Below are 25,697 nucleotides of genomic sequence, written 5' to 3' on the forward strand. Positions count from 1 at the left end.
ATTATCTCCTTTGTACTTGCACCACTGGCCTCAAAATTTGCATCAATTTCATACTTCCACAGAGGTACAAATTAAGCCCAATATCTTCATATCAAAACACCTCACAAAGCTGAGGCCAGCTTGAGTCTACTGCCTTCCATTCTGTACAGTCCAATATTGACTCCCCTACTCCTACCTCATTCACCTCTAAAAGTAGGTTACTTTGGCAATGACTTCATTTACTCCATTTTTTTCTAATTATAAAGTAGATAATTGGCCTAAATTAGGGGTATCAAACAAAAATGACATCAGAGGCCAGGCAGGTAACTCAACTGTGTAAAGCATCTTCACATAAGGTCACAGGGAGCGGTGACAATGGACACATGGGTCTGTAGTTGTAATTCTTGGCCTAATTAAACTGATACCAAACATCAAATTAATAGGGTAACTATGAAAATTTGAGAACTTAAAGAAACTTTCCCTGATTAGGCTGGGGGAGAGGGGACAGCTGTCACCTACATCATCAGGCCACCCTGACTGGCGACCATGGGAACTTAGCCAGTCAACTTCCCCTCAATGGTACACTGAAAAAATACAAATCAAACTCATCATTCTCTCATTTTTAAGTATCTGCTATCAGGTAAACTTGTTTTACACTGGAATGAATAAGGCACGGCCCATTAGGAAAGACCCATCATGACTGAAAACTAATCATTTTTTTAAAGTTAGTCTGAATAAAAGAAAAGGCCCAACAATCATGGAGTATTAAGAAAGCTCACACTCTTCATTTCTATACTCCAATAAACTCTTTCATTTACTAAGACTTAACATGCTTTTCTTCAAACACATAAGCTGTGCTCTCCTTTGGTTTTAAAGTTCTAGTGCTGCCCCCCCAAAGTGCATGTCGATTGTCTGTCTTCCTGTTCACCATGTAGGAAGGCCCCTCAGGAGCTGACCTGCTAGGACCCAGACCTCATCTTTGCTTATAGCCCAGGGAAGGTGGTAGCTCTGCGTGTGTTTGGAACCATGGTGGTGATGTCATCTACAAAATGCCAATCTAATCACCACAAGCTCCAGAGCACAGCACATGGGACCAATAAAAACCAAAACAGAACAAAACAAAAAACTCAAGTTTTACCTCAGCTTGGTGAAAAAGTATCATTCTTTTGTGAACACGTCTCATAGTTGCAAGTGTGTGGTTGGTGACACTTACAGCACAGGTAATAAATGGTCCTGAAGCTGGAGTTTTCTACATGCAATCTTCTCTCCTCTACAGAAGTAGCCCCTGGACTTAGCCCCACTTGACCGTTTACTTATTGAATCATTCGTGACTTTAAACATTCTTTTTACAGTCGACGTTAGCATTCCACATCCACATACAAATATTCATTCTCGAAAAAGAGTAGTTTCTTGGTTTACCTCTATCCGTCATCTCTGATCCAGCCGGCTTGTCTGGGACAGTAAGATGATCTAGGTTGCTACTCAATGAAGAAGTGTCATCACTGGATAAAGAGTTCAAAACTCCACTTTCTGATATGGCGAAGCTGGTGTCCAGGGCCCTGCGACCGTTTGCCTCCGAGGGTGCAGGTGAGCGGGTCTGCACAGCGCATGTCACAGACTGTCCCACGTCTTCAGCGGCAGACGGGCTGTCAACCACGTCTATCCAGGACTGTCTTTCTCTAGATATGGGGGAAGACAAACTGCTGGGTGTCTTTTTTATGTTTTCCATGGAAGAGAAAGAACGCGATGTTTCATTCAATTTGGGTGAAGACGAAGATGCCCGCTGGGCAGCCTGTTTTTCACAAATAAAAGCAAACGAGAATAAAATAAATCATGATTAAGTCAGCATTCTCTACTTTTCATTTTCAAGGAAGGTACTCCAGTGTTTCAAAAAGTTGCCAATAATAGAAGAATCAAAAGAAAAAGAGATGGTATTTATACCAGTATGACAGACACTATGATCCCATTTTCCAACACCAGTCTGTATAACTTTGAATTCACTACTCTAGGATCTGAAAAATCTCCATGTCATGAATTACCTATGCTCAATGCTCTCCAGGTAACTAAAAGACTCCTTTGAGGAATTCATTGGAACGCTGAAGGACGCTTTGAGCAAAAAGTGGATTGCAATCTCTCTCTGAATTCTTACCAATTGAGCAAAAAGTCTTGAGAAAGGTGATTAAGAGAGAGAAAGCAAAAACTGGAGCCAGACGGGAAGCAAAATAATATTAACTGAGTGGAAGCCCAGTGGTGTGGGTACAACACATACATTACACCCTCAAATATGTGTCACAGTTCCTTAGCACGTGACCAGTATAAGGTCATAACTGCAGAGTTAAGTGAAAGAATGTTAACTCATTCACTCTTCAATAATTTTAAAATGTCAATAAACTATCACCAAAGACGACGGGAATATATATGTAGGCTCCTAATTCATTAAAGGGAAACCAAAAACTATGAGAAGTGGGTTGATGGTGTAGGATCTTCTGAAAGCAGCTCCTGACATACAATCCAACGGTGAATGCCAATCCTTGGCAAAATTTTCACCAGTCCATGGAGAAAACATCAATGCAACACCACCAATGTCCTCTCTGGGGAAGGACTTCATTTATTCTGAGATTTTATCCTTGTTACATTTTGATGTTAAAATATATGCCTTCTTTTGGAAAATGGTAGCTATTAGCTTTTGTCTTTTGGAGATTTTTTGTAATGTTCTCCATAGTAAAATAAAGATTTGGCAACTATATATTGTTCCTCTATTTTTAATTTTATTGGTCAATAAAAATCCAAAAACTCTAAACACCAGTGCTCTAGGGGTCACCCTATATCTCCAACAGTAGATAGGACAGAGAAGGCTTTTTCTGGTTCGGTTTCATTATGTCATCCTATGAGATACTCCTGTCAATCTCAAGCATTCAGAACTCCAAGGAAGTGGAGGAACTGGGAGGGAGGAGATTGTTAGGCGGAAGAAGCCAAAGAGCAAAGTAGGCTCCTCTCCCCAAAACCTCAGAATCACTGCAACTAACTCGAGATAGTTGACTTTGTTCCAAATTCAAATGTGCCCAAGAATTTTGCAGGTTCTAAGCTCTGAGTTCTGATGGAAAAAGTCAGTTAAGTGTCCGATGAGTGCCTAGCTGGCTGCGTGCTAGACATGGATTGTCAAATAAACAATAAATCCACTTTTTAGTAGCATGACACTAAAACATCTAGTTAAGATACTAACTCGTCACACACATCTTCTTAATAATAATATATTTGGCATGACATGAAAACTTTCCTTTCAGGAATGTGTCAAAAAGCTTTCAAACCAGCTGCCTTCAATCACCCAGACCACTTAACTAGGAGATCCAGATCTGTAATTCACTAAATAAAACCCTAGCTACCCAGAAGAGGTAATGCACCCCCTACCAAACTGTCCAAATAAATGCCAAGACTTGTTTACTCGTTAGCAGGATCTACGGAATAAATGTTAACAAAAATACCCATTCAGGCCCAGTCCTGACACAGTCCCCTATTGTGAGCTATTTTAGTAAAACTTGGCTTCAGTGGGATCAGCTTCCTTTTCTGAAAAGAGACCAAACACGAGCTTTTCCTGTTGCTCCTCCTGATACTACTGTAATTTGATTATAGCAAAATGGGTTATTTGTGCAAAAAGCTGTTGCTGCAGCACTTTCCATGAGCCTTTTTAAACCTCAAAACTCTGCTTAAAAGACGGAGGAAAGACATATTCAGTGAGCATCAGACATTTCCGGGGAGTGTATTCTGGCTTGCGGTACTCCTCAAACACACAGCCAATGCTCCCAGTCCACTTTCTCTAGCACCACGTAGCATGTATAAAGTTCATTTTCAAACGGAGAAAAGAAGAGTGAGGGGTGGAAAAGGGAATAAGGAAAAGAACTAGAGAGAAGGAAAAACGAAATGAGAAAAGGATGGTGTGTACCAGGTCAGAGGGAGTTTTCATCAGAAGAGAGATTGACACAAAACTGCACCTGGAGTGCAGTTACAGAGGATCGATAGGGGAATGTGCTTTATAAACCCTGTGGTGCTAAATCCTGCTTTATTATTTCTACCATTCTCTAGCTATTCATAGCCATAAGTCAAACAGAGAACCTTTAGCTCAGTGCCTTCTATGAACCATCCAAGTAACATACCCAGAAAACTCCCCACTGCAAATCACATGAAGGTAGAAAGGAGCGACAGTCTCTCCTCTCCAGCCCACCCCTGCTTGGCTCACACAACCCCATCCTTCAAGGGCCAGTTCAAGGGCCACCTCCTCCAGGAAGCCTTCTCCAGTGGCCTCAGGGCGAGGTAGGTATGTTTTCCCTGTGCGCCTGGGCTTACTTCTATCCTGGGCTTACTTCTATCACACCAGGTAGAGTATCATTTTATTTGTCAACTAATACTGTAATTGCTGATGGATTTGCTCCTCTTTTTTGGTGAGTTACTTGAGAGCAGGCTGCTTTTAATCATTTTTGCATCTCCATTTTTTTGCATTTGTGCCTGACCTTAGTAAATTAATAAATTAATAGCTAGTTGGTAATAAATTAATGCTACGAAGACTGGTCTAGAAAACCAGCTATGTGAAGGAAAACAGCCCAGAGCAGTTTGGTCTCTTACTCAGGAGCACCCTGAAATTCTCTGTAAAGTTGCTATGGATGATTTATCATAATCCTGGGATCCAGGGGTGACCATTACTGATTGCAATGCAAATACTCCTACAAAGTATTCTCAGAATCTCAAATAATTTTATTTATTAGACATTAATAATTGTATGTTGTTTCATTAATTTCAGAACATTTGGGTTTCAAATATTTATTTTTTTAATGAGAAAATTAAAGACATTTTAAAAACTCTTAGTTTTAATGAGCAGAGTATGCACATGATTAAATAAAAAAATCAATATTGCTTTCCTCCATTTTCTGTATAAGAGATTTTCATTCGTTGAAGCTTAGTTCAAAAGCTGATTAGCTCTAGGGCTTAGCTCTAGGGCTTCCCTGGTGGCGCAGTGGTTGAGAATCCGCCTGCCAATGCAGGGGATACGGGTTCGTGCCCCGGTCCGGGAAGATCCCACATGCCGCGGAGCGGCTGGGCCCGTGAGCCATGGCCGCTGGGCCTGCGCATCCGGAGCCTGTGCCCCGCAACGGGAGAGGCCACAACAGTGAGAGGCCCGCATACCACAAAAAAAAAAAAAAGCTGATTAGCTCTAAAATTCTTTTCTTTGAATTGTTTTTAAAACACAAGTTTAACATAAGGAAAAAAGAGTTGAAAATGGCTACCAAAAGCCTATAAGTAGAAAGGAGTGAGTCAGCATATAAATCTTAAGCAACATGAGTCAAAGTATGTGAAAAAATAAAAGAAAATACAGGAATAGCTTAAGACTAAACAAAATACAACCAAATGAGAAGAAAAGGAAAGTACACAGCTGTTCTTTCCTTCCATTGGCCATATTAATGAAAACAAACTAACCAATTGCTGTTAAGCCCTAGGAGGTATTGTGTTTATAATTCTACCATATGCTAGTAGAAACATTATTCTAAAAACCGGAAGACTTGGTATGGTACACTGCCCCCTCTGTCACTGGCCTTCTGCATGACCTTGGGCAATGAGCTGCAGAAGGTCCACGCCTCACTCCAATCTTTAGTATCCAAGTGGCCTTGGAGAAACCACTTTACTTCCGGGTCCTAGTTTATTGACTTCCTGCCTCTACCATTACCCAACCCCTCCCTACCCTAGTCCATCCACCAAACAATAGCTAGAGTATTTCTAAAGCAGAAAATGCATCATAGTATTGTCCTGCTGAAAATCCTCCAGTAACTGTCCATCATGAGTAGAATACCCAGAGTCATCATTATAGCCAAGACAACCCACATGGACCCCTACCTACCTCTCCAGCAACATCTCCTTCAACATCCCCTTCCCTCTCCTTTCCAACCACATGGTCTTCTTTCTGTTCCTTGAGCACGTCTCTGGTTCCTTCTGCCTGAAAAGCTCACTCTGTGGATTTGGGGTTGGCTGACTCCTTCCCGTCACTTTGGTCTCAAGTCAAATATCACCTCCTTAGCAGGCTGTTCCCTGACGGTCGGAAGCAAAGCAACATCCTCCCCAAGCTCAACCCCAGCCACTCCCTAGAACACTGCCCCAGTTAATGCTTCTTCATAGCATTTATCAGTACTTGAGACTGTTTGAATTACAAATTATTGTGACTCTTCTTCAACTTAGAACTTGAGATGCTCCAAGGAAGAGACTGTCCAGCTCAGTTCAGCATCCCCTTCTTTGAAAAATACCTGGCACGTGGTTGATACAGAAAAAAAAAATTTGTCAGTGGTTTGCCTGCCTGACTTAGATTATCAAAAAGAGCCAATGAGAGAACATAAAAGATATTCATGATAAAAGGTAAACTTAAGCTTGCAAAGGCTACTTAAGATAGTTCTATTTACTTCTCTGGCACTTGACTCCTTCATTTGTAAAAGACGGGACTTTTATGAGTCGAATGAAGTCATCCTTCTCAAAGCCAAGTGAAATCACTAAACAATTGTAAAGTCGGAACTTTCTAATTCACATGGGGTAATATTTGTATAGCTACAGATCTGTGGAGGAAGTGGATGAAGTCACAATCATCACCCACTCGCCCATTTATCAATCCATTAAATAAATATTTAATTAGGTTCAAATATGTGTTAGACAAGGTCATAGATGTTGCAGGCAAAGAAAAAGATATTGGACACTGCCTCTAACCTTAAGAGTCTAATAATTAGATAAATAAACCAGATACACAAAATCTATACTTCAAGGCAGAGACTAACACCATGAAAAAAGTATCCCAGAAAATGCACTATAGAAATATAAAGAGTTTAGAAGAAGGAAAGATCCTCCTTGTCTCAGAGGACCAGGGAAGGTTTAATGAAAGAAGTCACATTTAAACCAGTTTTGAAAGATATTTAGAAGGAGGAATTGGGATGAGAGTGAATGGCTCCTGCAAGTAGAGAAGCTTTGTAAATATAGGTACGGGAGCAGGAAAGTTTGGAAAGCTTTGGGGAAATAGAGGGCGGTTTAATGGGCTGATGAAAAAGGAGGAATCAGCAACGAGACTGTCATGGCAGTTAGAAGTAAGCCCAAGGGCCTGAAATATCAAGCCAATGAATTGAGAATTAATTTGATAAGCAATGAGGATTCACTGAAAGGTCTTTTGTTGTTGAATCAATTTTTCAGAACTGCACATTAGGAAGACTAATTTGGAAGTGGTTTTTTGTAAGAGGAGAGAGAGATTAGAGACAAAAAAAAAAAAGAGGCTGCTATTTCAAAAGAGCCTGGGCAAGAGCTAGTGCAAACCCCAACTAGGGCAGGGGCAAACAACGTGGAGGCCCGGGAGATGTTGCGGGCCAGCCTCTCTGCCTTGTGACTGACGGCCAGAAGATGAACTGTTAAAACAAGAGGCTAAATGTAAAACCTAATTTTAGAAAAATCTTAAAATCAGTTAAGTGCTCAACCATAGAGCTTAAGAAAATTTTTTGCACCTTGAGGACAGAGGGTGAATTTTTCTTTCTACCTTTTCTTTGTAAGTATGTGTACTCACTAACAACTTTTCATCCAACTATCTCACTTGAAAGCATTTCTATTATTTTATCATAGTACACGTATCGAAAGATCGTGTCTTTTAGTAAACAACCGTGCAAGAGCCATCCTGCTAAGATTAAATTTGAACTTCGAAAATTGATTTTACCCCTTTTTGTGTTTAATCTTTGACCTCTGGCCAACGGGCCAGAGTGCACAGGGTTTTTTTCCCATCCTTTGGATATAAAGGAATTGTACTTCTGAAAAAGCATCAAAATATAAGGACTATCATGTTAAAATAGTCTGCATGAGCTGCTTAAAACTGGGATATTTATCTTCTCTCATATCTGATCCACCCGCAGGTCTGCCTTCCAACTACGTTCAAAATCCAACCATTCCATCTCTCAACTACGACCTCATCTCAGTCATCACGTTCACTACACTAGATTACTGCACACTCCACCTTAGACTTCTTTGCTTCTATACTTTCCCTCTATGCCACAGCGTCTCTCCCCACAGCAGCATGAGCGGCCCTTTTAAAATGGAGATCAGTCACGTCACTCTCCTGCCCAAAACTTCCAAAGGCTAAGGAACTCAAAACATCGAAGTCCTTAATGGTCCACAGGCCCCATACATATGGACACAATTACCCTCCAACCTCATTTCCTGCAACTCTCACCTTGGTTCACCCTGTTCCAGCCATACTGGCCTCTTTGCATTGCCACCTATGCACCAAGGAGATCTGGACTCTAACTGCTTCCTTTGCTCGGAAAACACCTTCCCTGAATATCCACCTGGCTGACTCTTACACCACCTTTCATGAGTTTTGCTCAGATCTCAACTCTCACTCAGGCCTATCCTGGTTCCCCTATTCATTATCACAAACTGTCCTGACCCCCTCAGCTCCACTTCTTCTACTGACCTAGCAGATAATTTACTTATGTTGATTGTTTATTTTCAGTCTCCCTCAACCAGAAGTTTGGCTACATGAAGAAATGAATCTTTGTTCATTTACAGTTGTGTCCCAAGTACTATTTAGAATAGTAGCTCTCAATAAATATTTGTTAAATGAATGAATAAGCATATTAAGCACAGCTCAAGTTATCAGACACTTTTTAAAAATTAAACTTAGGGGGAAAATACTTGTAACAAATTTTTAATGATCTTTGATCTCTTAAATCACTTTATAACATATAAAATGAATGAGTTGGAAATGTAATTGAAGTCAGTTCCTTTTTCGCTCTTTTGTGAGTTTCAAGGAATCACAGGTAGTGATTTCCACAAAGGATCTTCCAAAGTGAAACCTACAGATTTCCATCTGTTTTGAGCCTGTGGAAAAACTCTCCATTTTTAATTTCTCTGTAAATAAATGGATGTTCTTTTCACTATCCATCCTGTGGAGCTTTCTCAAGAAGGAAAAACGTAAATAGAAATCTCTTGTTCACTCAAAGAAGACCCTGTAATGTTCTTTATTCTCTGCAGAATGTGGTCCCACCCATTAGAAACAGGTCCAAATGGGTCTGGTGCTGAAGTCTTACTGTTTATCTTTATAGCAATCAAAATGACTGGACACAGAATTAAAATTTTAGTTCAAGATTTTATAATTTTGTGATAATTTTCCAGAATAGTATGATTTTATACTTTTGAATTCATCATTCCAAAATGAAAGTTCATTACCCCAAAAATCTTTTTAAAGCAAGAACTTGGGAAAGGTTTAGGTGTTTTCGGTTTTCGTTTTGTTTTGTTTTCTTGCCTACGCTTATATAGCTCAGTCACGGCTAGCCTATGCCAGATTGAGCCAAAACAATAAGCTGGTTCATGATCTGGATAAAAGTTACCACGATTTTTTTTTTTTTTAAGATGTTGGAAGTAGGAGTTTATTAATTAATTTATTTATTTTTGGCTGTGTTGGGTCTTCATTTCTGTGCGAGGGCTTTCTCTAGTTGCGGCGAGCGGGGGCCACTCTTCATCGCGGTGCGCGGGCCTCTCACTATCACGGCCTCTCTTGTTGCGGAGCACGGGCTCCAGACGCGCAGGTCCAGTTGCTCCGTGGCATGTGGGATCCCCCTAGACCAGGGCTCAAATCCGTGTCCCCTGCATTGGCAGGCAGATTCTCAACCACTGCGCCACCAGGGAAGCCCAGTTACTATGATTTTTAAAATTTCATCTGTTTAGATAAAAAGCTTAAATGTTATTTTAACCAAGTGTCTGGCACGTCTGTTTTTCAGAAACAAGAGAAAACAAAACCAAAATCTGCCTGGGAAATATGCAAGCAGGAGCAACATACTCTGTTTCTAAGGAAAATAAAATCTAACTGCTCAACATTTATCTATTTCTAAGACATTTCTTCAGCAAAAATAATGTTAGCCATTGTGGCCTTCAAAAAAATGCTTAACTTCTTAGAACTTTAAGGAATAACATTTGATTGACGTTTAGAATGACATTCTAAAGAATACTCCCACTTCAGTGACCTAACGTCCTGGTCTCACATCCATCCCTTCATTTATTTGTTTTGAAACAAGCATTCTCTGGGCTCCTACTCTAACATTATGTTAAGACTATCATTGTAGAATGCAACTGAGCCCTGATCCTTCCTCTAAGAACACAATTGTGTTGTTTTTACTTTCATCAAGGACAGTTCTAGATGCCTGACAAGTGCTCTTTGTAATCTGTGATAGAGTTTGCCATTATAAAACTGAAAATCACAGTATTTTAGAACAAAACTAAGTCATATAAAAGACAGACAAAAATGGAGAAACACAGAGAAACAGAGATGAAGGCAAAAAGAAACTAAACAGAAATACAAGCTTCTCTATTAAACCAGCAAGGCACATCTATTTCATTTTTTCTAAATGCAGAAACTGATTTTAAAAGAGGAGATAGACCACTGCAAGGGAAAACTATATTAAGAAAGGCTATATTGTAAATCTAGTTCAAAAACTCGTCGACATTTTACCATATTCAAAGTTTAATTTTATTTATGTCTTACTTAACTTTGGCTAATCCTATTTAATAGATTTTTAATGAATATTCATTCAATAAATATTTATTTCTGGTCTCAGCTGCCAGCCAAATAAATTAGAAAAGTGACCACAATACCCCACTGACAGCAGATTAAAAACAGTAGAAGTCATTATTTAAATAATATTAACACCTTAAACCCAGGAACTGGCAAATAAAGATTGAGAACTTTATCACACAAAACAGAAAATTCTGGCAGAAGAGGTCTGGTAAGTGAAGGAGTTGCAATAACCTATTAGAACTTATAGTTATTTGGGTCCATGGATGAACGAGTGTCATAGCAGAATGGAAAGAGCATATGCTATAAAGCTAGACAGACCGGGGTTCCCATCTCAGGTGCTCCATTTACTGGGGGTATGACCAGGCGATTCTACCTCTCTGAACCTCTGTTTCCTAATCCATGAAATGAGATAGTAATATCTATGTCCTCATGACCTGGGAATAGGAAACAATATGTAAGCCAGAAACAGACACCAACCACAACAGAAGTGATGGATAAACCTGACACATAGAAATCAAGAGCATCCGTCAACAAAAAGAAACAGAGTTTAAAAAATATAAAAGCCATAGACTGGGAAAGAAGATCTGCCTCATTTTTAACTGACAAAGGACTAATGTACAGATTAATAAAGAAATCCTATAAATCCAAAATAATAGGAGTAAGACAGCTAAAAATGTACAAAAGACTTGAGACGCTTAACAGAACAGAAAATCCAAATATCAAAATAAACATGAAAAGATGCTTGATCTCATTCGTAATCAGGGAAATGCAGATTAAATAATACTGCATTTCAGGGTTATCTGGGGGAAGTAAATGCTTATATATTTAAAGTACCTTTATAAGTGCTGGTATATGGTAGGTATAAAAGCCATAAATCAACCTCGCCAAAGATCTTTGCTTGACTCCTTCTACATGCCATCGCTATAACGCCCATGAACATCCAAAAATAAAGCAACTCTCCATAGTCTTAACGTCCGTTAATAACCTGAACTTACACTGGATGCTTCCAAAGCTTAGACTCAAACTTGGACTTCTCTCTAGTAAACATACTGAATCATTCCATACTCAGATTTAATGCACTAACCCCACTCCTGGCTTCCTGCTATCTATCTGATTCTAATTTTCTCGTCATGTTATTGCCTTCATCCGCTTTATAATCATTTTACATCGTTAGAGTGCATGCACCTAGGCAAGGTATTTTCAATTCTTTCTGAGAACAAGTAGGATATAAATAAACATTATAAAACAAATCTTTGCAAGCATTGGCCTATTACCTAGAAGTCCTTTGCATTACCATGAATCCTCTGAGCATAATACATCTGTGGGTCACACACAAATGCACCGAATTTGTCATACCAACGCGTTGCTATGGAGAAGGCTCAAAATCAGCACCCTGAGAATTGCACTTGCTCTTTGGCAAGTACCTTAACTTAGCCTCCTCTAAAAATGTATTAGTCAAGGTAGTTTCTACCCAACTGGAAGGAACGACATCCACACATCTGATCGATGACCAACAGACCAATTACGTCGGTACGTACCAAAGGAGAGAAAGTCCCCGCAGAGTAATGAGGGGGTCGTGTCTCGACAGCTATTTCGGGATCTTCCTGTTCACTCTCACTGTAGCATTCTATAACAAAAAGGAAAATGCTGAATGTTTCAACACTGTCATCACTTATTCCATAATGCATGAGCAGAGGTTCTTCTCCATCTGCTTATTGCATTTCCAGTACAATTCAGAACGCACTTATCTAGCGAGCTACCTGATACATAAGAGTTTCCCTCTGTGAGGGTTTCTGCCCTCAGAGTGTCCAATAAGCAGAAAGACGACTAACCATGGCTCAGGGAAAATGAAACTAATTCCTCAAAAGAGGTGTGAGTCATACGCTAAGGGAGCATCAAGTCAGTAGTGATTAATTTTGAGCGTAGGAATCTTAATGCGACGAAAATGGCAGGATAAGTTAACCATCAATGGTGCACACAGAATAATGGGAGTACCAGGCTGAGGACACAGACTGAGCCAAGTATTCAGAGTCCCCTACGGGACCCGGTGGAAAACAAAGCTGAAAGCTTGCTTGAGGCCATATCATAGAAGGCCTTACATACCAGGAAAAGGAGAAGGTTTTTGTGTAGTTACTTTTTGCTCACAATCTATAAATATACTTCAAATATATAATGGGTGTTTATTTTATGGAAAAGAAGACCAAGCAGATGATTAGGACACTGATTTCACAGTATTGCATTACACTTCTTTATTGTTTTAAATCAAGTTGCCACTTTTTCATTTCTAAATTGAAGATTTTATGATTTTGTTCTCCAAAGTTATAACTCCCTACTTCCAATTTCCAAGTTTTATGTGGTCTTAGCATTTCAGAAATAGTGTCAGCTCTGTGACCCTGGCACCTAAATCCTCTTTGTTCTCAATATTAAGGAGTAACTGCAACATTAAGAAGAATTAGAGGGGCTTCCCTGGTGGCACAGTGGTTGAGAATCCCCCTGCCGATGCAGGGGACACGGGTTCGCGCCCCGGTCTGGGAAGATCCCACATGCCGCGGAGCGGCTGGGCCCGTGAGCCATGGCCGCTGAGCCTGTGCGTCCGGAGCCTATGCTCCGCAACGAGAGAGGCCACGACAGTGAGAGGCCCGCGTACCACAAAAAAAAAAGAATTAGAATTAGACTCTTGTAGCTTTTGGACCCTGAAAGCTACAGACTGAGCTAAAAATATGGCCTCTGTCCCAATCTGACATTCAGGCTCCTGGTACAGACTTAGGGTAATTAGTCTCAGTACACACCTGGTGGAAATACTAAAATATCAGGGAGGAAACAGTGGGCTGAAAGTTATCTGTCTCGAACATGACGAGATCATGTCTATGAGTAAGAATTCAGTAAGTGGGGCAATAAAACATTTGCATTGGCAATTGGTTGCGATCTCAGTGAAGCCTACAGCTGCTAACGTGTGGGTGAAGTGTGAAAAGCATTCTTAGCCAGCATGGGAAGCTCTATTCCATGTTGGTGAGCCTGTGTGTCTATGTCTGTCTATACATATTTTCAGATAATTTTAAATAACAAAGTATGGTTCATTAGAACAAGACTATACATAGAACTTGACATTGTATTTTCACCTTATTCTAATATTCTTGCTAAATTTTCAGAAATTGAAAATAGAACATACCTTCATCCCTTTTAGTGGATTCAAGATGGATTACAGCTGATCCAAATTTGTTTAACCACCTAAAATTCAAATAGAAAATAAATGTTTGACCAGAGACACTGGTCCCCAACATATTCACCTTTAAGCTAGACCCTAAAAGAAGGTCTTGTACCAGACTTTATAATAAAATTAAGTCATAGTGCTATGGTCAGTCTAAACATTTCTAGAAGCAGCCTAAGTTTGTGGTATGGAAACCTAAGACCTCTGGTTTCACAATACTGTCCATACTCAGGGCATTCTTTGTCAGATAAGAAATGAGGTGGCCCATTATACAGCTAGTTAAAGTGGGCAACTACATTAATCAAACTCTTAGAGGAAAACATAGGCAGAACACTCTATGATATAAATCACAGCAAGATCCTTTTTGACCCATCTCCTAGAGAAATGGAAATAAAAACAAAAATAAACAAATGGGACTTAATGAAACTTAAAAGCGTTTGCACAGCATAGGATACCATAAACAAGACCAAAACACAACCCTCAGAATGGGAGAAAATATTTGCAAATGAAGCAACTGACAAAGGATTAATATCCAAAATTTATAAGCAACTCAGGCAGCTCAATAACAAAAAAACAAACAACCCAATCCAAAAATGGGCAGAAGAACTAAATAGACATTTCTCCAAAGAAGATATACAGATTGCCAACAAACACATGAAAGAATGCTCAACATCATTAATCATTAGAGAAATGCAAATCAAAACTAAAATGAGATATTATCTCACACTAGTCAGATTGGCCATCATCAAAAACTCTAGAAACAATAAATGCTGGAGAGGGTGTGGAGAAAAGGGAACACTCTTGCACAGCTGGTGGGAATGTAAATTGATACAGCCAGTGTGGAGAACAGTATGGAGGTTACTTAAAAAACTAAAAATAGAACTACCATATGCTCCAGCAATCCCACTACTGGGTATATACCTTGAGAAAACCATAATTCAAAAAGAGTCGTGGGCTTCCCTGGTGGCGCAGTGGTTGAGAATCCGCCTGCAGATGCAGGGGACACGGGTTCGTGCCCCGGTCCGGGAAGATCCCACGTGCTGCAGAGCGTCTGGGCCCGTGAGCCATGGCCGCTGCGCCTGCGCGTCCGGAGCCTGTGCTCCGCAACGGGAGGGGCCGCGGCGGTGAGAGGCCCGCGTACCGCAAAAAAAAAAAAAAAAAAAGAAAAAGAGTCGTGTACCACGATGTTCATTGCAGCACTATTTACAATAGCCAGGACATGGAAGCCACCTAAGTGTCCATCATCGGATGAATGGATAAAGAAGATGTGGCACATATATACAATGGAATATTACTCAGCCATAAAAAGAAATGAAACGGAGTTATTTGTAATGAGGTGGATAGACCTGGAGTCTGTCATACAGAGTGAAGTAAGTCAGAAGGAGAAAAACAAATACCGTATGCTAACACATATATATGGAATCTAAGAAAAATAATGTCATGAAGAGATTAGTGATAGGATGGGAATAAAACACAGACCTACTAGATAATGGACTTGAGGATATGGGGAGGGGGAGGGGTAAGCTGTGACCAACTGAGAGAGTAGCATGGACATAAATAAACTACCAAATGTAAATTAGATAGCTAGTGGGAAGCTGCCGCATAGCACAGGGAGATCACCTCTGTGCTTTGTGACCACCTAGAGGGGTGGGATAGGGAGGGTGGGAGGGAGGGAGACGCAAGAGGGAAGAGATATGGAAACATATGTATATGTATAACTGATTCACTTTGTTGTAAAGGAGAAACTAACATACTATTGTAAAACAGTTATACTCCAATAAAGGTGTTAAAAAAAAAAAAAAGAAATGAGGTGGCCCATTATACAGCTAGTTAAAATGGGCAACTACATTAGATATTCTAAATATACAAATAAATATATGTTTTGTAATTGTGTATTTGAAATTCTTATCAACCATCAAAATGAATTTCTTAACTTGACCTTTAAAGCTCTATCTCTTTAATTCTTAAAATGTAAGCTTATTTCACACACACACACAAAATGAAGATGATCTATTTTTAAACCACAGTTTTTATATCAATCAGTAAAAAGATCTGGCCAAAGCTTCACACTTATTCCTAAGCTGGGGAAAATTTCAATTTCTTGAAAAATTTTATGTCAGGTAAAAATTGACAATGTCTCATCTTCCATTGATTTACCATTATATTGGCAATGAATTTCAACTACCCATCAATAATGAAAAAAGAACTAGACAAACCTTAAGGAACACAAACTTGGCTTATGACTTCAGGCCACTGTAGTTCCTTTTCAAGGGTTCAGTTAGAAACTTATTTTAATACACAAATTTTTAAAAGATACAAAATGTATCTATTTCATATGTTCCTAGCTATATAACCTTCTATTTAAAGGGAAAAATATCATTTTGGGATAGCAATAATCTAAGTGCTTTATTTCCCACTTCTTTCCAGTTTTCTTTATTTTTAAAATATATCCCATAATGTGTATTCATCTTTTTTTGAAACATAAGTAGCCTAAGTCAATCAATATCAACAAAATGATAATAATAATCCTATGCATTTATTGATTCACCTATACGTTTTATTTTTTTCTAGTCCTGTAATTCCTGGTAAATTACCCAGCTACTCCCCTACTATAGCACAAATATTGCACATTCCTAAGTCTGCAATTGTCAACAAATTAGGAACCCTTACCCAACCCTCATCCTGCCATGGTCTTGCTGTATTGATTATTTTTTAACAGGAAATATGTAATAAATTTTATTTTTAAAAATAAATAAAATAGAACTGCCTACAAGACTGAAGATGAGCTCCAGCCTCATTTAGAAAGTCCCCTTTTGCACCATGATAAACATGAGTCTCTCATGGCCACTTAAAACTAGACCAATACCTGGGCCCAGATCATGCCATAGGAACTGAAAAATGCTCATCAAGACTCAGTAGAAAAATAAGCAAAACTAAGAAACAGAAAATGACCAAAAAAGTACAAATGGCTAATAAATATATGGAAAAATTCTCAGCCTTGGTTGTATTTTGGGACATTCACAGGAAAATATTTTTCACCACTAGATTGGCAAAAATTTTAAATATTGCTGATTTCTATTAGATTTTAGGAAAAACATTCTCGTCCTTTGCTGAGTTGACCATGAAAAACTGGAACAGCCAATATTAAGCAGGTAATTTGATGATACTATTCAAAACATAAATTTCCATCCCCTTCACCCAATAATCCTAATTATAAATATCTATCCTACAAAACACACCTTCATGTACATAAATAAATGTGGAAGAATATTAATTCAATAAGGCTTGCAAAGGCAAAAAGAAAAAACTGATATAATTGTCCATTAACAGGAAAACGGATAAAGTATGGTACCAATTCCAAAAGTACCATGTTATTAAGACGCTAATAAAAAGACTGAGATGGGGTGGAGGGCCTTGTAATGACCTGGAAAATTAGTAACATACTATTAAGTGAAAAAAGCAAGTACAAAACAAAGTGTTTATCCTGATTCAATGTGCTTCTAAAACTATATATTTGCATATGTATTATACAAGACTTGGTATGCAAAGAAAAGCCTCAGAAAGGACATAGTTATATTGTCAAAAGTGGCTTAATCTTAGGGAAAGAAGTAGAACGGGAAGGTAAAGTTGGGGGAATGGGAAGGTTTGCACTTTACATACTTCTGTATTACATGATTCGTTACAAGAGTATGTTTTATGCATTACTCAACTAAAACAAACACTCAAAAGTACATTTTTAAAAACTGATCAGGCAAGGCACAATGAATTTAATGGCTCACTAATTCCTAGTTTACTCCTGATTTCATAATTGTATAAGCTGACCCTGCCTGCAAAAACATCATCTCAAAGTGAAATAGAGAAACTTCTTTTTTTAACATAACAAGACAAAAAAATAGATAAATTGAGAATGTCTGAAACAAGAAAAGACATTTCTAAGTTCCTTTCCAGATACAGCAGAGGAGTATTGAACAGTAAAGCAGATTCTTCTCAGCCCTTACCCAAAACTCACATACGTTTCATTGCCACCATCAGTTACTTGCTGGGAAAAACTAGTGATTGTTCAGAATCTTGTCTGTTTTCTTTCTAGAACCCTCGGGGTTAGAGTACCTCCTTTGCTAAGCACTTTTTTTAAAAACATCCAGGCAGTAGCAAACTTTCTATTTGTGTCTAAATAAATGGATGCACAAAAAGACATATTTACATAAAAGAAGATGACAGATGTTTCCTGGGAGTTTGTTTTATGTGAACTGGATGTGAATGTGTGTGTCAAAGAAGCACAAGTGTTAAGAAACTGACGTACAAAATGACATTTTCCCCACAAACACCGTCTGAGAAAGGTAGCTACCACCAGTCTTTGTTCAGAAACCAACTCTTACATTACCTTTAATTACTCACCCCTATACTTGTAAATTGAGGGTCCCTGCAGAACACACAGTGCTTCTATTAAACTTAACTACCTTTTCCTTCATCATCACTGAGAGAAACGTCACCACCCAAAAAGGAAGTTTCCCAAGGAGGCGAACTTCTGAAACAGGTTCCATCTCTCCAAATACCACCCCCTCCTTCCCTAGCACCTCTGCATCTCACTAAGAAATACCCAGATGCACTCCGTCCTGGCTTAAACAGACCTCATCAGTAAGAAAGGAAGCTCTTCAGGGGCTACTGCGGAACAAAGCTTTAGGGTTTCCCTGGTGGTGAAATGGTTAAGAATCCGCCTGCCAATATAGAGGACACAGGTTCGAGCCCTGGTGTGGGAAGATCCCACGTGCCACGGAGCAACTAGGTCCGTGAGCCACAACTACTGAGCCTGCGCTCCGCAACAAGAGAAGCCGCGATAGTGAGAGGCCCGCGCACCGTGATGAAGAGTGGTCCCCGCTTGCCGCAACTGGAGAAAGCCCTCGCACAGAAACGAAGACCCAACACAGCCAAAAATAAAAATTAAATAATTAATTTTTTTAAAAAAGAACAAAGCTTTAAACACCCCCTGCCTACTCTTGTGAGAGAAGGAAGAAGTTAACTTGCAGGCCTGAAGGGATTCTGCATTGTTGGCCATTTGAAAAACCATCTTCAGAATAATAAAGCTTAGTAACGGCATTAGAAATGAAAAATTGTGATACATTCAGGCACAGACAAAATGGGCCATTTATTTATGAGTAACCAGATGGACAATTTTTGAGTATAAAGGTCACTGAGAGATTCAAATACATGGGTCATGATACCTCACATTCAAATTTCAATTTTACATCTTGTTTGTAAGCTGGAAAGATAAACAAATACTAAAATAATTTCAAGTAAAATTAACAGATCTTCACAGCATAGATAGGCCATGAGAGCTTGGCTTTCATGACTTTGGTTTAAGAGTCAAATAGGCAGAGCGTGTAGCTAATACTCATGCAACTGTACTTGCCATTAGATAGAGCTCTGCAAAGGGAGTATGTTGAAAAGTGAAGCTAAAGGGACCAGAAATGTAAACAAAAACTGGAGGAGTGGGTGGTCAGGGAGCTAAGCAACTCTGATGTGTGATTTAGAAAGCACATCTGCCTGAAACAGAACCGACTCAAATAATCTTGTAAGGGTCTCACACTTTTACTGGCTTAAAATGTGTTTCACTGTGTAGGTAGAGAAATCCTCTCGGTAACGAAACCTTTCGCGTGTCATTGTTTTTCTGGTAAACTCCGTCTTACTCTGCCCTTGTCGGAGAGAACAGAACGACTTTGAAAGGACCAGTCACAGGATGAATGGGAAGGATGTGGACCGGAAGAAAGCTGGAGATACAAGAAGCTGTTTGGGAGAAGCCAGGCACCAAGGGAGCCTTTCGGGGTGGGGAGAGGTTGCTGACGGGCAGCCCTGTTTCACCACCATTAAAGCTTAGAAAGGACCACTTGGCATTGATGGATGCCTCGGCTCCGGACTGACACTCACTACTATATGATTCCAAGGACCGCTGGGCAAGACATTAAGCTTTCCACGCACCTAGACCTTGCTAGTCCATAGATAGGATTTAGCGTTACCAATGCAAATAAAAAGAGAAATAAAGAGCTTTGACTGTGAAGTTTTACCTTTTGGTATCTGCTCTTGTTTTTCTCAGATGCTTGAGAAAGCCGGGGGCGGGGTTGGGGGGGGGAGCTAAAAGTCAAAAAGAGGATAGAAACAACTTCTTTCCTTGTCCAAGTAAATTAAAGATTTGTTTGGAAGACGCCGTTGTCAATACCTTGCTTTGTTATTTCTAACGAAGGGTTCCCTAACTTTCTCTGGTAAAGAGCAATTCCGCCCTCATCTAAAGGTTTGTGGTGGCGAGATAAATGCAGGGAACAGATGAGAATGCTTCTAGGGAGAAAAGGCTTCCCTGGGGATACGGTGTAAGGCATTTTGTGTGTGTGTGTGTGTGTGTGTGTGTGTGTGTGTGTGTGTGTGCGCGCGCGCGCGTGTGTGTGTTTACTCTTGCTCATAGATGTTTAATAAAAAGCAGCTATTTTTTCCTTTACATTTCTAAAGCAAGAGGGCAAAGAGGCCAAAAATCATCATGATAATCACACAGCACATATGAAATGCTGCAGAGATATTTTTCATGTAGAATTCTGAAAGCTGTGAGATCGGTTACACAATTCTTTCAAGCTTTTCTCCCTGTGGTGCTGATTCTCATATTAACATTTTTTTATAATGTCTTCTATTCCTTTCTCAACTTAGTGGTTCCCTCAGAAGAACCTTATTACTTCTTCCTAAAATAGCCATTTTGATCTGTGTAGTTCTCCAAAATGCTTCTAAATACTAGAAAAGAAAGCAAGAAGACTTTCTAACTGCTAAGGAGATTAATCCTTAAAGCAGCAGAAATTTAAAAAATAATAATTGATATGCACATGTGCTTAAAATTCGGACACCTGACCAAAGTAATCTGTTCCCATAAAGGTTGGATTTAGTGATGTTTCTCTACTTACAGGTTCATTTCCTGCACATTCTCAGCTGCAAAATAAAAGGTCTTGATCTGTGGATGGCTGATCTTAAAAGCACTTGAAGGGGGAAAAGCATAGACACATAAGAAATTAGAAATTAGTGTAGTCAACAGTATAGTCGAAAGTAAAATAGTCAAATATAAGTATCATCTGCTTTCTTTGTTAATTTACCAACACAAAAGTTTTAATTACGTTAAATACCTATTGTCTAATCTCTATTTTATGTAGAGAACAGAAGGGTAATTCATCATGTCAGGACATCCAGGCCAGGACTGAGTCTGGCTGATCAATAGTTTCTATTTAAAACATATGGATATATTCTTTTATTTTCATTTGCTGTTTTGCTATAAATAGACAATAAATTAAAATATAAAGTGATAGATGTATCACTTCAAAATACTCAGATCAATTCCTTCAAGCAAAGTATTCATTCAAATTCAATCAAGCATATACAATAATTGTATTTACAGAAAAACAATCACGTATAAAACTTCTACACTGTGAAAACACACCAAAAACTTTATCCAGGCTATTCTCTATTATAGAAATTCCCTATTTCTGTAAAGGAAAAATATAAGGCAGATTTTTCGTTTATAAGAAAAGTATAGAACTTGGAAGATAACAAAGTATTTCCCTTTTACCACTTAGACAGGAAGTCCTGCTGTGTGGGCCAGAGTTTTTGTAAATGACCGGTGTGGTCAAAGCCACAACCTCGCGTATCTCTACAGATAGGAAGCTATATCAGAATGGCAAAGACTTAAAGCCCACACCAGTTTATTCATTAAAAAAAAACTAATCAATTGCTGCCACTAGGAACACAGGTCAATAGGGAACTTCCCCACTCTAATAAAACAGGAAAAGATGTCAAAAGCAGAATAAAGAATAAGTAAAAGGTGACGAGGACACATATGCAAAATGCAGCTGGATCCTATCTTGGGAAGAGCACTTAACTGGGAGTCTGGAGAGCTGGTCTAGAGTCATGGGCTGGTGATTCTTGGTTCCTGTCAGCTCTCAACTCTTTTGGACTTCAGTTATATCAGGGGGCTAATCCCCAAGTCTAAGACATCTCAGAGAATTCAATTTCAAGGATGCTACTGACAATTTCATGAACTAAGCAAAAGAATCTGGTTTTGTATCATATCTGCAGCTCTGGTGAGTCCTATGTAGTCATTCTCTTTACAAGGACACAGCCTTGACATCACATCACCCTGCCAGTCCTGGATGGCAGCTTGCTTTTCACTGGATCACAGACTCCCTCATTAACAGCACACCCTGCCAGGGCTCCGTGGGGTTTTTTTGTTTGTTTGTTGTTTTGGGTTTTTTTTTTTGTGGTATGCGGGCCTCTCACTGCCGTGGCCTCTCCCGTTGCGGAGCACAGGCTCCGGACGCGCAGGCTCAGCGGCCACGGCTCACGGGCCCAGCCGCTCCGCGGCACGTGGGATCCTCCCGGACCGGGGCACGAACCCGCGTTTCCCGCATAGGCAGGCGGATTCTCAACCACTGCGCCACCAGGGAAGCCCTCCGTGGGGTTTTAAAATCCACCTGCTCCACAGAATGAAATTCCAGAAAACAAGAGGTTCAACGCTTCTATTACTGTTTGGGGTTCCAACCCATAAAGTCAAAATTCTCAGACATTTTTAATGTCACTATCTTTAACTTCCAAATCACCTTATCACCTGAGGAACATTATAAAGAGATGTTATCCTGGCTCCATATTTTGTGGAAAATGATAGACAACTTACTGCTTTTTCTTGCATTCAGATGCTCTCTCTACCGTGAAATCAGGCAGGTTGATAAATCCATCAGCTTTCTCTGACTGAAACAAATACATACACAAATATGAATCAAAGTGTCCATCTTAGCAGTTCATTTATTGAGATCATATATGTTGAATAGAGATAGAGTTAGGGAAATGGAGGTGTGTCAAAAGATACCCCTCTGAATCAGCATTGGACTTATTCTAGATACATATTTTTAAGAGGAATTAATGTTCTTCTGATAAATCATCCAGAATCTTTCCCTGAGAAGTAACATGGCACAGTTTAGCGACAGCCAAAGTGTGGCACAAGTAGGACCTGCCCGACCCCTTTTTGTCTTCCTAGAAAACATCGGAGCTCACCTATCAGAGCTCCACTTCCTGCTATCCTCGGCATCTTTCTCATCCTACTTCTCTCAACAAGCCACAAGCACATAAGAAGGAACCTGATTAGCACGCTATTATATGGTGAGCAGAGGCCTGACTTGGAGTTAGTAAATTGAGATTCATATCATGGATCTACTACCTACTAGTTGTTATAGGACTTAAGTGAGCTCAGACAAATAAAACACTTAACAGATACTCAACAAACATCTTTTCCTTTCCCAAGTCTTTAGGAAGTTGCTTGGGGGTTAAATCACAGAGCCATGTCTTGGAAAATCTCAGTTCCATAATCAATTCCCAGGAGTTTTTTCTATAAAGGAAAGACAGCAGAGGAAAATGACACTTTCAAGGACGTAGAATGAATTCCACTTTAAAACACCAAGAATTTTATAGGAAATGTAAGCATTGCTCCACCTCTAAAAATTTCTTAATCTTTATTTTATGAATAAAATTTAACTGAACCATAGGAGGCTAGATTGCTTATCATAGACAGAACTCAGATCTTCCATCTACACTGGTGTCTCTGAATGGAGAATTACAATCCACAAGATAAAACATAAAAGAGTCAGTTATTGGGAGATGAGTAAAAATTGGTTTTGAAAATACAATCTTAATTTTTAGAGTCAGCTAGCTATGAAATCAGCACCATGGGTGCTCTTCATCTGTGTTTCTTTCCCTTATCACCAAATAGGGTGCAACTTGCACTCTTTCTTCAGAAAAATTAAACTGAAACTTCCAACCTTAGCCCTGTCCTGTCTTGTCTCTCCTACATGAGTCAACTTATCCGAACTCTTCACCTGAAGTGCTTTCTTCTTATGAAACTCAAAACTCAATTCAAAAGGGCACTTCCTTCCTTAAAAATTATACATTTTTTTTCACTCAACTTATCCCTCTTTTGATGTGTTATTTAATTACTGAATGGTGGTTTCACCAATCCTATCTCAAAGAGAATGTAAAGAACTTGAAGAGACTGGGTACGTCAACTTTTTCTACAATGCACAGTGCTTCTTGTGAACTCTCAGTTAGCATTATATAAACGAATAGTGTTTAAAATTTATTTTATTGAAGTATGGTTGATTTACAATCTTGTGTTAATTTCTGCTATACAGCAAAGTGATTCAGTTATACATATATATTGATACACTCTTTTTCACATGCTTTTCCATTATGGTTTATCACAGGATATTGAATATAGCTCCCTGTGCTCTACAGTAGGATCTTGTTGTTTATCCATTCTATAGATAATAGTTTGCATCTGCCAATCCCAAACTCCCAATCCATCCCTCCCCCACCCACACTAAAAGTATAGTTTTTAAAAACTATGTTAGGCTCCAGCAATTTCACTCTTAGATATATACTCAAAAGAAGTGAAAATAGGTACTCAAATAAATACATGTACATGCATGTTCACAGCAGCATTATTCACAATAGTCAAAAGGTGGAAACAGTCCAAGTGTCCATCAACAGAGGAACAGATAAATAAATGGTGGTCTATCCGTACAATGGAGTGTTATTCAGCCATAAAAACAAATGAAGTACTGATACATACTCTAATGTGGAGGAACCTCGAGAACATTTTGCAAAGGGAAAGAAGCTAGACACAAAACATCACGTATTGCATGTTTCATTTACATGAAATATCCAGAATAGGTAAATTTATAGAGACAGAACCCAGATTAGTGTTTGCCAGGGGCTGGGGTGGGGGTAGGGAATAGGGAGCAACTGCTTAAAGGGTATGGGTTTTCCTTTGGGTTGATGAAAATGCTTTGGATCTAGATAGAGATAGTGGTTGCACAATACTCTGAGTGTACTAAATACCACTGAATTGTTCATTAAAGAATGGATAATCTCATGTAAATCTCACCTCGATTTTAAAAACCCTATGTCAAGCTAGGGTAATTTAATGTAAATTCCTGTAATTATTTTAGAAGAATAAAACAATTTATATGCACCATTTGTTTCTACTCCCTCCCCTCATTCATTTCTATGCCCACTATTCCACAGAAGGGGTGGTTACCATGAACCCCAGTGATTTTCATGTTGCTAAAGCCCACTACCCTCTTTAGCCCTCATATAACTGAACTCCAGGAACGGACACTACAGCCCACTCCCTCCCTCTTGAAGCGCCTCTTATCTTGCTCTTCCGACAACGCATTCCTGCTTCCCCCTTTCTCCTCTAACTACTCCTTGCTTTTTTCATAGGGTCTTCTTCCCCCTGTCTGTTTCTTAAATGTCAGTATTTCCCAGATTTCTAACCACAGACCTACTCTCTTCTCATTCCAGTACTCTCCACAGGGAATCATCCACACACCCATGACTGCATGTATAACCATTGTACACACATATCCAAAACCTATACTTCAAACTCATTTCAATCCTGGGGCTTCTGTCCCAAGATGCCTAGTGTACCCATTCAATGCGTGTTCCACAGACCCAATATTTGTGCCCCCCCATCCCAAATTCATATGTTGAAGCCCTAAACCCTAAAGTGATGGTATTTGGAGGTGGGGCCTTTGGGAGGTAATTAGGTTTAGATGAAGTCATAAGGGTGAAGCTCTTACTAATCCTATGATGGGATTAGTGCCTTTATAAGAGGAAGAGACCAGTGGTCCCCCCTCTTCTCCCTGCTCCTCCTCCATCTAAGGATATGGCAAGAAAGCAGCTGTCTGCCAACCAGAAAGAAGCCCCTCAGCAGACATGGAATCTGCCAGAACTTGATCTTGGACATCCCAGCCTCCAGAACTGGGAGGAACAAATAGTTGTTGTTGGAGGCACCCAGACTATGGTATCTTGTTATGTGACAGCACAAACTAAGACTCTCCCCAAGAGTGGAAAATCCAAAACCAG

The 25,697-nt window shown here is 39.4% G+C and overlaps 2 protein-coding genes across 2 annotated transcripts in view; one reads left to right on the plus strand and one right to left on the minus strand.

Annotated features, from left to right (window-relative positions):
• The window catches only part of OPRM1 (opioid receptor mu 1), a 171,256-nt gene that overhangs the window by 115,691 nt on the left and 29,868 nt on the right, over window positions 1-25,697 (plus strand). The gene's annotated exons all lie outside the window — the stretch shown is intronic.
• The window catches only part of IPCEF1 (interaction protein for cytohesin exchange factors 1), a 96,142-nt gene that overhangs the window by 26,336 nt on the left and 44,109 nt on the right, over window positions 1-25,697 (minus strand). The window contains exons 4-8 of the mRNA XM_067011072.1: window positions 22,453-22,526; window positions 20,696-20,767; window positions 13,722-13,780; window positions 12,091-12,179; window positions 1,399-1,771 (exon numbers count right to left, since the gene is read on the minus strand). Coding sequence (XP_066867173.1) covers window positions 1,399-1,771; window positions 12,091-12,179; window positions 13,722-13,780; window positions 20,696-20,767; window positions 22,453-22,526 — 667 coding nt within the window. The remainder of the gene's footprint in view (window positions 1-1,398; window positions 1,772-12,090; window positions 12,180-13,721; window positions 13,781-20,695; window positions 20,768-22,452; window positions 22,527-25,697) is intronic.

This window comes from Kogia breviceps, chromosome 13, assembly GCF_026419965.1.
Source record: "Kogia breviceps isolate mKogBre1 chromosome 13, mKogBre1 haplotype 1, whole genome shotgun sequence".
NCBI classification, from domain to species: Eukaryota; Metazoa; Chordata; class Mammalia; order Artiodactyla; family Physeteridae; genus Kogia; species Kogia breviceps.